The following is a 13,109-nucleotide window of genomic DNA, read 5'->3' on the forward strand; positions in this document are numbered from 1 at the left end:
ACTCGTGCTCGTCTTTGCCTCTGACGATATTCGATAGTCGTTAGGTTACCGTCGCGTCGTTAAGTTTACCATCGCGTCGATTCGGATATTAATTAACGACATTGTTAGATATATATTATTTCTATGCGGTTAGGCACGGCAAAACACTTTCGAGTCATTTCGAATTGTTTTCATGAATATTTCATGTCGAAAGTCGCAGTTAGATTTTACATTCTTGCAGAAATAATGTACTATATACATTGTGATGATCAGTATCAGTAGTATGTTGATTTAACATGTCACACACACAATTTTCTTCAGATTAACGTCACGTATGCTTGACAATAAAAAGAGTTTTCTTACATAATCTAAGAGATTTGTATTAAATTGGTGGTTTAATATATTACTGGATGGTTTTAAAAGATACGACAATAACGAACATGTTAATTTGAGAATTTTTTGGTTGTTAATTTAATATGCATTAGATATATAACGTTGCTTTTTTTATTGAATACTTTTCATGAATTATTAAAATTTTTAATATACGTTTAGTAAACGCAAGAATAAATTAATTTTTTTTACGTCAACGGCGATTTTTCTCTCTCACTAAAGTTTTAATTAGAACGAAAAATGACTGCTGAAATGATAATTTAATTTCGTTCGAGTTAATCCCGCACGTGTAACGTGGGATTGCGTTAAAGCGCTCACGATGACTTTCTCGCCGTGCGTCTGCCAAGAAATTGACTGTCAGAACGGTCAGTCACGTAAAGCAAAGTCCAATAGGTTCCCCAGATTCCTGGCCGTGGAACAAACCGAATTAACTCTACCTCGGATTTAACTGGGCTAACAAGAGAGTGGCGGAGTTCAGGACGTTGGCGCGTCGTCATTCAGAACCCTGCGGGGAAATGAAAATGTTTCGCTGCTCGTTTCACCTTCGAATCACCACGACGAACTGCAGGAAGTCCAATCCTCTTTCCCGCTAACTCGTCATTGGTATATACGTCCTGTGAGTACCGGCGGACTTTGTAACGATCGACACGCGCCCTATATATCAGTGACCCATGCAATAACGGTGACTTTCACGCAAATGACGAGAGAAGAGCCGGAGACGTTTTTTATCCCTTCGTGTTCCCCCCTTTTCCCCCGCTGAAAAACGATGGCTAAGATAAATCGCTGTACAGCCATCGCTAAAGTATTTTAATAACGTGTAACGTGATGTTCTATCGATCATTGTCCGTGTCTCGCCCGAGTCAAACATTCAATAACCGATCAGATTCGTTGATGGGACATATTACTCTTCAAAGCTGTTCGAACAATTTTATCGAGAACAACTAATTCGAATTTATCGTGCAAGGTAGGTAATATACGCACGAATCTCTCTCGTTAAAACTTGTGAAAGGGGCAAGAATACTCTCCAAGAATATTACATTAAAAAAAAAAAAAAAAAAAAAAAAAATGGACGTGATGGGACATTGATTACAAAAGCATTTATATTGATAATCGTGTTTTACTATATAAATATAAAATTAGTAATCTATTGAGATCGTATTTATTTCCTGAACGTCTCGAAGCCAGAGAGCGGCATTAATTTTCATAAAACTGAAAAATGAAAAAGATTGAGTATACATTTATAAATATTATTTATTAAGAATACAAATATAAAAATAAATGTACCTTAAAGACTCATAAATAACTGAGAAGAGTGTGAAATCACTTTAAATATTCTGGGACATGTATTAGGCCTGCATTTCTGTCATTTCAAATATTTTGTTGTGTTTTGAGCACCACATTATTTTGTTAGACGCTGTTTCTTGGCAGTAAACGAAATATATCTTGAGAAATGTACTCAATTATCACGCTTGTAATCAATAAATGTTGCTCTCTGGCTTCGACGTTTGGGAAATAAACACGATATTACTGAGTTAAATTAAAAATATGTATAGCTTTCCATATACAATATGTTTTCAAGAGCGTCGCAACTTGATATAACTTTCAATATAACAATTTTTTTAATTAAATTATTTTTCAAAACTATTCGTTGAGTTGCAGAAAGTTATAACTAATCCGACTCGTTATTTTTTCTATTTGGACATAAGTATACATCTGCACGAATCAGATTCGTTATGCGATCTCAGTGGGTTAATTTCGTAGATTCCGATTTTACCTTGATAATAGGAACAAATGGAACATCTTTATGTCTTTCGCTATAGGATTTTACGTTTAATTCTCGGGGTTTAAAGCACATGTGACCGTGCGCTTTTACCAGAAGACATTGTTGACCCATTCCACTTTTCGTTTCGATCAAGCGTATACCCCGCACACATCTACCGAGCGCGATTCCTCTGATCAGCGAATCTGGAGCGCGTTAATCACAAGAGCGGCGCGCGCTCTCCCACGCTTGTCCCACCTCGATTAAAAATAAATAGGGGCCCGGACTTGCGTCGGCGGCGCGATATAATCGAACGCCCCGTCGACACGTGGTGTGTCGACATGAGCAGGTCACAGCAGCAGCAGCAGCAGCAACAGCAGCAATTCCTGGCTGTCGTTGCGGCGCACAATAGAGAGACTCCGCGATGGTTGTTGCCCGCGACGAAAATGACGAATAAGTTGAGCCAGGCAACCGTCAGGCTCCGTCGTATTCGCGTTTCTCTCGCTATTCTCTCTACCCACCGGCACTCCGCTCACCGCTGTGTGTTTCCACGTCGACGCGGCTTACTTCGAGGCTTATGCGCGCGGAAATCGCCTTTCTTTTTCCCCTTCCGCTCCCTTTTTCGCGAGGCGAAAGCACGGAGGCGGCGGAAAGAACTCATTATGACCGGAGCTTTTATGCCAGGGTCCTCATTCTCGAGCGAGTCGTATACCATTCTAAACAGTCCCGAAATTCGAGGGACGCGTTCGCGAACCAGGCCGGGTTGGTCCACCCTCTTCTCCCCGTAGCCGAGGCGAGACTGGGGAATGACGATGGCACGACGCAAAAAGCAGGATATTGTGGCCATCGCCGCGCTGCTTCTGGGGCTGAAATACGTGTTAATAGGACGTCTGTAATTAATGGCCGCAGCGCCGGCCCGGTGTTTTGAATGGCTAAGAGAAATTTTTATAATGAATTTTCTCGTGGGTTAAAACGCTCGTTGTTGTTATAATCATGTTGCGCGGAATTTATTAACGTTACGACATAATTGATTAACGTGCCGTTGGCCGTTATATTTTCTAGCCCGGTACCCTACGTCGGTTTCCCACGAGCGGCTGACAATTTTCTCTCATTTCTCAATGGTACGTGTAAAAAATTCTTACACGTAAGAAATACCATTAGCCATATATCAAGGCGTATATCCAAAGGGTGCCTGAGGAATAAACTCATAGCATGTCTACTTTCTTCCCGCTTTGCAAATGAAAAGGCATCAGAGGCGGCAAGATATAGCCGAGCACATTGATTATACGATTGAAGTTTCGTGTGACTTCCACGATAACACACCCGACTATATTCAGTTTACAAATGACATGTTATTACGTGCATGATGGGCGCGACGTTATGGCGGAAAACAAGAAAATATAGGGTCTCTCCGCTCGAAGGTATACAATTTTTTCCCCATTTTCTCGCGGCAGCAGCAGCAGCGCGTATTTGCGGAACGTTTCGCGCTTCTCATACACAGCCGTGGACCCGTCCTCTTATCGACGTAAGTATCCCGGCGAATCTGTCGTCTGTCACGTCCGCGTTTGGACGCCCCGTAGTATTGCATCCCGTTTCGCCGGAAGAAAGTACGACGTCAAGTAATACAGATGGTACGTTAGATGAAACGCCCTGCCGCGCGCGCGGCCTTTTTCTAGGACTTCACGTGTCACACCTCGAAACAGATGCCTGCCCGGACCAATTCCCAGAAGTACCTATGGATTATAAATAGCGCCGGGGACTACTGCTGCACGGACTAAAGATAAAAAGATTAAACCGGTCGCTGTGTGCGCGGGCATTTACGCGGATCTTTCGCGTCTGACCTATCTCGAGACAACTTGACCCTCCTGAGCTTGACGTTTCTGTAATTAATAACTTCAGATATATCCTGGTTGAGCTCTTCACTCTCCGAAGGAACTTGCGATAACATCGATCGACATCTTGACTTAATTTTTTTTTTTTTATATAAATATCAGCGAAGCAGCCAGAATAAATTATCAACTTGGCGGCCAACGACACCGCGTTGACCTCGCCATCCACCTATCCACCGTGGCTTCGTTAGATCCTCGTTTATTTTTCTCTGAAAGTGTGTGTATATAATTCATATGAATAAACATTTTGTTTAGTTTTATAACATTTATTTCACGTATATGCGTCAAACATTTACGAGACGTAAAATATAAAATAACATATAATGTTGCTTTTATCCAATTTTATAGAAAAAAAAATCTGCGGAAATATTAAATAGATTAAAAAATTTATTCGTATCTTTTCTTAAATTTTTCATTTATTAAAATATTATTATTTAAAGATCAGATCATTTTCTGTTGCTCTGTTGTTCAAACGTTATTGACCAATGATGAATTCATCCGTGTTTGAAAAAGCATATAATTTAAATCATCATGCGATATTGTTAGAGCTTAATATTAATAAAGTTTTTTACTACGGGATTTATATAATTATGCTTATCTTTCACTTGTTGTCGTGGTTTGTTGTTTTTTCATCTTTTGTATATTACACGAAATTTTGTTTACATTGAATAGGCTTGTATGAAAAATAACCGGCCACGAGAATTAATTTTTGCGTGTGTATAACAATATATTAACGTAAAAATGATAGAAAGAAAAGAATAAATGATTTTAACAATCTAATAGATATGAGAATCTAATAGAATTAGATATAGGATAACAATCGGGAAATTGTTGAAACTAAATGGTTGTTATTTTGGACAGACGAATGGACAGAATGAACTGAATGAATAAACGGTACATTGTAAAAGAAACTCGACATTTTTATTAACATATATTACAGTACAAAGAGATCGGTGGAGTCGGCGCAGACCGGTGGAGGATCGGTGAAGGACCTTTTGAAAACTATTAATTTTATTTTCTAACATAAACAACTGTAACTGTGCGCCTTCAAAGAATTCCAGGCAAATTTGTTTCGTGGAAATGGCCATCAGTGATTTTTCGAACGTATATCACTGAGTGAGCTAAACGCAACCGGTCAAATTTTTTACTTTTTTATGATGTTTATTTTTACAAACTCGTGAATATATTTTTTTTGCACTATGTGCTAATAAAAATAATGAATTTCTTCTGCAAAATATATTTAATTCATTTTGTCCTGTGCATTTTTATTACATAAAAACAGCTATTTAGTTTCAGCAACTTTCCGATTGCCATCCTGTCACATCGAAAAGACAAATAGGACTAATACGTTAATGTACGTGTATCAATATTATTAGAGCACAGAAAGAAACAATGCCTATAAGTATTGTAAGACATGGTAACACAAAACAATAATACGTTCTTTCATCAAAACAGCTTTTGCTCCCTTTAGGAACCTTTTTCTCCGCTTTATCCCGCCCGTTACGTTTAGCATAGTGTATATGGATGCACGAACAGAAAGCGAGTTTACGGAAAGGGCGATTTAACGCCTGTATCGGAATTAGGAGCAATAGCGTGCGAAAGTATACCCCCGCGTATCACGGTCACCCGAAACCTCTCGCGTGAGCCTCATACAAATTACCCCGCCGTTATGTCATGCGTGCGTGTCGGCTGTCGCTGTTCACGCCAGCTCGACTACCCGAAATAGCTTTACGTCCGCGAGGCTATCGTCCACGCGCCGTTTGACATGTCGTCGAACGTCATTACGTATATCATCGGTCACGAACGTGCCACGGCACACCGTGTCGCGAGTTATGACCCCCTCGCGCTCTGCGGAAAGCTCCAACGTAAGCACGATCGAGACAGGTGCTTAGTGGTACGGCATAAAACATACATAAGAGGATGATCTGGCATTATGGTAAGAGAGACGCATATGCCGTAACTTATCTACATATCGGGCACATTTTCCTCAAAAGAACTGACATATATTTTAAAAAATATAAGCATGTTATATATACGTTTGGAATTTATTACATTAAATACATTCTATCGAAGTTCTTGCTCGTCGGTACTTAATTAGTAAATCATAATTTGTCAACGAGTTAACATTGTTACGAAATTGTCGTAATCAGTATTACGTTTGCACAGTTCACCGGAGAAATTCTGAGCTGAAGAGTTGAGATGCGTAACCCCTTAAGCGAGATTGACGCGCTTGTTTACGCGATAAGCACAGACTAAAGCGGCTCGTGCAAATAGCATTTCAGTACGAAGCGCGCGTATATATCGCGCCCCGCGGCGAACGGGTGACACTTTCGGCCCGTGTGTGTTTGACAAGCCGGTGAAGAAAAGAACTTTGGGTTTGGATTACCCATGACCCTTCAAAACAGTCAAAGAAAAAAAATCGCTTCCCGGAATTAATTCCATTTCAGCGGCTTTTTAGGGCTCTATTGACTGGGCTAAAGAGACGGCGACGATGACGTCGCCGATTCCCAGCGAACCCGCGCTTTTTCCGCGTCGCTTTTCTTTGCGGTCAGCCGTTCCGCGCATCGACGTATGAGGACGTTGTACTTATGCATTGAATATTTTACGTCGCTTTTTTTCTGGAGGAAACTGACGTTTTTCATTGGCCGCTTTCTGATAGAAACTGACATATGACACGTGATTGTAGAAAGAAGTCGTATCGCGAAGAATGAAAAGAGCAACCGACGAGGAAATTACATTTGCTCCAATGGCGTCGTTACTATTCTTTTACGAACAATTTGAAAATGAAGCTAACTAAGAAATAAAGACACAAATTGTACGCGAATTGTTGGCGTCTAGATAGGACGAAGGGATATTGCGACCGACAGTCGAAGACAGGGGGACGATCATGAGTTTCGATTACTTCCTCTTTTTCTTTAACGAAGAGATTGTTAAATTGTACTTTCTAGCTTTTACTCCGCAACCGAAAGGCATTCTCTGGTACTGGAGGCACTTGCCCGTGACGTTAGCCGTGCTAAATGCACGAAAACGAGCGTGAAAAAGCCCCGCGTAAAATAGTTTTATTGTGAAAATATACGCTGTACACCACGTCCGGTGAAACCATAAAGGCAAAGGTTATGAGCAACAAGGGTCTGTTTCTACAAATTATTATTTCTCTGCGGTAGCTTCAACTATGAGAACAGAAAAACATCGGTGGTTCATTTTGAAAGTAATAGAAATATACATGTTTTTTTTTTTATGAGAGAGCTATATGACTTCTCTTTCATAAAAAAAAAAACGACGCACGATACTCTCGGTGCATTCGGAAATAAAAAATAAAAGTTGCGGTAATTCAGGAAAACAAGTAAATGCGTTAAACGTGATTTGCCGCCCCAGAAACATTTCCAATTTTCAGTACATAATTTACGTCACTATCACGCCGCACTTAATCGGATTAAAGAGGAAACGAAGAATTTTCATGAAACACATGTGGCTCCAATTAAATATATGAGAGTAGTCGTTAATAAATGCAGAATTATTTATTGATATCCTTGCGTTCAGAATAACAAATAAATAGCTAATGTACTGTAAAGGTAATAATCCGACTGATTAAACCGAATTCCATTAATCTAATTTGCGCGTGTCCGTTGTGTATTAGCGCGGTACGGTAAGTTTTATATATAGAGCGTTAAGTAAGAATATTGCAATGAAAAACTTGCGGCTCTCGCTACTACTTTCAAGCACGCAAGCAAACATATAAGGTACTGGTGCTGTAGACATGAAAATTTTTAATCAACGCATGGGAGGAGAGACCGATCGGGGACGAATGAAAAAGTCATACCTATATGGATTTTCATGATTACGAAACCTCTAGCAACTGCAGTGAAACCGGTTGCACGAAAAATATTTTACTGTAACGGAAGATATTTTTAATTATTACGTGGTTATAACTAATAAATACGAAAAAGTATCAAATGAAAAAAATGAGAGCAATGAATGAATAAGTAAAATCTATATTTTCAATTTTAAAAATTTTTATAAAATATCAATCAATCAATCTCTCTCTTTCTCTCTCTCTCTCTGTCTCTCTCTCTCTCTCTCTCTCTCTCTCCCTCTCTCTCTCTCTCTCCCTCTCTCTCCTTCTCTCCCTCTCCCTCTTTTTGACAAACAGATTTTTTAGTTCTATACGTATTTGTACTTCTACAATATTGATTTATCATATGATATTTTTATTCCATCACATTCCAAACATGTCTATTTTCTAAGAACCGTGTGTAATTTAAATGGGAATTAAAAAAACAGAACATAGCATATCTCTGGTAGATAACAAACCTTAATACGTGAGTTACAAAACAGCGAGATGAAGAGAAATTGTGTTAAATGAAAGTATATTAAATAAATAGATAATTTGTATGTCGTAGGTGAATTTTTTTTGCAAAATTTATATAAATGAAATAAGAGATGAAATGAATGGCAAAACGGATTGTTATTATTGTGGAAAGGTCAATGTGTGATAATCGCATCTGCCACGAACACATCGAGGTGTGTGGCCAGTAAGGAACCTCTCTGATATATTTGTGCCGAGGTCAAATAGCCGACGTAAAGAGCGTATTTCCGTGAAGCGTTTTGCAAAGGGAAACGAGGCCCTGGCTGATATATACTCGAGCCTTACTCCTGAAAATCCGGGACGCTCGGCTCTCCTTCGCACAATTTTCGAGGAGCCCGATCCGTGACAGACGTCATTTTTTTTTATCCCCACCGCGCGTCAGATAAGAGTATCCGTGCGTTTTTGGAGGCAGCGGGAAGGGAAAAAAAGGGATGAAAGAGAGTGGAACGAGCGATACACGAGGTCGATAATCCTCGCCGGAGGGTTATTCCGAGCCAGCACGACGCGCGCGGCTCGTGTATTAATCTCGCGAACGAAAAAAATTAAAAAAAGAACTCGCGGTTTAGTTCGAAACGCGAGCGCGACGAACGACATTTACATAGACAATTCGCAACGCGGCGGTAATTGTAAACGCATATCCGCGCCAGATGGTCCGCGATTTTATCTTGAAAAGCCGGCAAAAAAGCTCGTCGTCCGCCGCGAACAAAATTCATGGCGCAACATTTATAGCGGCGTTCAGCCCGGCCGTTCCCTCTGCCGCGGCAAGATAAAATTTCGTGAGAAAAGCACGCGCGCGCGGTAATATTTCCTTCGCAAATTTATCTGCCGTTATTCAAGCGCGATGAAAATAAACGTCACTCGCGACGCTCGGGCGCGGTCGATGCAGCACAATATGCGGGGCGCGCTCTCCTCGATCGAGACGACCGTGGGAGGGTAAACAGGCGTCGCGTGCCGGCCGATTAATCAGAACGTACATACTTTTAATTCGCGCGATTTTGCATGTTGACCGCGCCACCGTTCATTTGACGCCGAGAGGCAGCGAGAGCAAGTACGCGCAACTGCATCGTATTTATGGAGTTCGCCGGCAAAGTGAGAGCGAGTATATTACTGCGAATATAGTAGCGCATTGGGTAGCCCGCAAATTCGCGCTCCATACTTCATGCGGCTCAAGCCCTCGATCATTCCGGAGTCGGCCCTTTCGTTTATGAAAATGTCAACACCTCAATAATTAATTGCATGTATCGATAAAAATACTTTTAGACTTCCAACGCGGCTGAAGCGACAGATTAAAGAACTATCATATAAACGGAAACATATAATTATTCTTATAGAATTAATCTTAAGTTTGCTGGTAGGATCGAGAGGATTTTTTCAAGAGAATAGGCACGAGTTATTTTTAATCGAAATGCACTTGGATCGAGAATAAATAATAAAATACGATAATAGAAATATCAATCGATTAAACAATACTGCCATACCGAGCCGTGGGGGATAACGATTACTCGTTATTGCTTGTCGTCTGGGTTCATAGCCGACGGACACAACGTTTTGTCGAATAACAGATTTTTTAAGACAGTTAAACGTACAGGGATTTAATTAACTGGGCTCTCGTCTCCTATCCACGGTTCTTTTGTACCGCCGGAGTGACCCATCCACCACCGGCGTAACAACAAGAGCATCAGCGCTTGTCAATTTCCTTCTTTGTCATGCAAAAGCACAGAAGACTTTGCGCCGCTAGTATAACGCGTCGCCCATAGAATATACCGTTTTATTAATGCGATTATACACCCGCGCACGACAATGGTGGGTGTACAACGCGTATACATCAACGGGTCGAGATTTTCACACCCTTCCTCCCCCCTCTCTCTCTCCTCTCTCCGTCGCATATTCCTGTAAAAACGAAAAAAAATGAAGAAAGAAGAAGCAGCGGAAAACGACAAAAGCAGCCAGGCGTTTCATGACGTTTCATAACCGCAATGTATACGCGGCCAGAAGGCGCGCGCGTATAGCGTTTAAAAAAAAGGAGATAAAAAGAAAAAATACCATCAGCCAGCATCCAACTGTATATTTATTCGCGGTGACATTTTTACCGCCGACGCCCGTATACAGGCGCACGATGCGCAGAGATGTGTTCCGAGGATGCACGATGTGACGATGCACAGTCCGGCGCGCCTGCCGCTCGTAGCGAAACGCGAAGAGGAAGAAGAAGAAGAAGAAGAAGAAAGTTCCGCGCGTCGCGGCGTCGGAGGCGACCGGCGCTCGTCCAAGTTGGCACCGGAACGATACACTTCTCAAACTCGCATAATGCTTTTTTATGAGCGCGGCGTACCTACCTACGTGTACCTACCTACCTACGTAGACCATTGTCCTGCGGCAAACTTTCCCGGAGACTCGCGGAGTTCGCTGCAGCTGCACGCTCTTTCTCTCTCTCTCTCTCTCTCTCTCTCTCTCTCTCTCTCTCTCTCTCTCTCTCTCTCTCTCTCTCTCTCTCTATCTATCTCTCTCTATCTCTATCTCTCTCTCTCTCTCTCCCCTCCCCTCCCTCTCCCTCTCTCTCTCTGCAGCATCCCGGCGCACGATAAAACGACATACGTATATATCCGACGACATCCCACGGTACTCGGGATAGAGGAATATAGTTTTTCGAGCGAATGCGCTTGAAAAAAAATTCGCGTTGTTTCCCGAATATCCCCGAAAGATGAAGTGGAAAGAAAACGGTGCAGCGGTAATATTTTGCTCGCGTTGTTTTAGCGAAATTGTTTTATAAGGAAGAACTATAAAATATATATATTTGAGAATGTGATCTTTGCAACGCGACATTAACGTTTTACAATTTTTAAATTATATAATTTTAGTCACGTTTCGTGAGATAATTCTTTTCTGTCTTTCCTATATGGATATTGAGAAAACTTTTGAGAAAAGATTGATATAATATTCTTTTGCTTCCTCATAGAGAAAGCTTTGTTTTCGTAAAAAAACGGTAAATTTGGCACATACACACACACACACACACATACATACAGACATTTTTTTAAATTACAATTTTTCGACATTTTAGAACATTCTGAACACATTAAAAAAATTTTTTTTTACGAAATCAAAGCTTCCTCTATAAGGAAGCCAAAAAAATAAATACTAATAATTATACATTAAATAAAATAAAAGCTTCTTCATATACATTAAATTTATAGATTAAATAAAATGAGCTTCCTGTAATAATGAAGAAGCAATGTGCAAGTTTGTAATTTGCACCCTTTTTAATGTTTTTCTTTTAATCTTTTTTCTCACATTGGTTATAATATTGAGACGATACAATACCTTGGTCAAAACTAGGTATTGCATCACCTTCAAAAATAAAAAACGCTAATAAATCATTAAGTTCTTTGTTTTTCTCCTCAAAGCATTCTTATCAAAGCACAAAATAGTACTGAATAAAATTTGATAATATTTATGTACGTCTTTCTTCATTAAGATAACGACTTTCCTGTTTCATTAAATAATACAATATTTGTACTGCATGTTCATATACATCTTTGTACAATTAAATGTCACTAAATCAGCGTAACAAGAAAGATTGCTGGGAACTAATAATTATTGAATTACTAATGAACGGAGCATATTAAATTCTTATAAAAATAAATTTATACAATATATATATAATTAAAATATATGCTATATTCATCGATTTTAAGATTTTTTTGTCGAAAAAGGTTGAAACTACTAGAGAAGCACTCAGTTTTACGTTGAAATATTTAAAGGACTGCACTTAAAAACCCGGTATTTCGAGTTACAACACATTTTCGGACAAAGTTGTCGATAAGCCGATTTTCATGCACTCGAAACCCGTTGAATTAATGCTCACTCAGCTTTCGTATTGTGCGTTTGCATATTTCCAAGCATATATTCTGATCGAAAGTATGTAAAATATCTTCAAATCGTGACAAGTTATCTAAAGTGCTCGCTATTCAAAAATTAAAACAAAATTTTTTACACCAATTTATAATAAATACGTGAATATGGCTGTTAACAAAGCTTCTATAATTGATGAGCACTTATTAATCCGTTCGTCACAATTTGCTGAAAAATTAAGAAATATTTCAGTCAATAATACTTAAACAAATAGTCTCTTGTATGTATTTGTTGTAAAAGCTCTTTTTAGCTACTATGCTGGAGTCCGATATTTCAATGAAAATATTTTTGTTTTATCTTTGTGATTCGTTTAGATCCGACTGGATGTATACAGGATGTATATATATTATCATCCTCCACGAAGTTAAAATGAAATAAATTAGAGAAATATTAAAGAACTCGCGCGAATATCGCTCTTCTTTTTCTTTAAAATTTAATTTTAGATTTTATGATATTTTTTATTAATATGATTTTTTTCACGTTAAAATTCTCTTCGTAATATATCAATCGTCACATATCTCGATTTTTTTCTGCAAAACAATTAACAGCTGCCGTATTTTTTATTTTCCAGGTCTCGAGAAGTGCAGGGATACTGTCACACTTCGTCAATCTAAATATAGTGATACCAGAGGCGTTTATATTAGGAAGCGACGAGCATCACGTCGACGTAGGATCTATCATAAATCTCGTGTGCATAATAGAGAAGGTAAGGACGTACACTGCATGCTGCAGTGAAACGCTTACTTTATGCTGGCACGAGCGAGTCTACTAATAAATGTAAATAACAGAAATTTCTTGCGGTAAGGCAGCAACCACG

General features: G+C 39.5%; 1 protein-coding gene across 6 annotated transcripts in view; it reads left to right on the plus strand.

Moving 5' to 3' along the window:
* Window positions 1-13,109, plus strand: part of Dpr12 (defective proboscis extension response 12) — a 252,612-nt gene that overhangs the window by 195,759 nt on the left and 43,744 nt on the right. For all 6 annotated transcript variants that reach the window (XM_077401490.1, XM_077401483.1, XM_077401477.1 and 3 more), the window contains one exon: window positions 12,864-12,998. In XM_077401490.1, coding sequence (XP_077257616.1) covers window positions 12,864-12,998 — 135 coding nt within the window. The remainder of the gene's footprint in view (window positions 1-12,863; window positions 12,999-13,109) is intronic.

The sequence above is a fragment of the Temnothorax americanus genome, unplaced genomic scaffold, assembly GCF_048541705.1.
Source record: "Temnothorax americanus isolate GAGA-0224 unplaced genomic scaffold, ASM4854170v1 Scaffold1, whole genome shotgun sequence".
Lineage (NCBI taxonomy): Eukaryota > Metazoa > Arthropoda > Insecta > Hymenoptera > Formicidae > Temnothorax > Temnothorax americanus.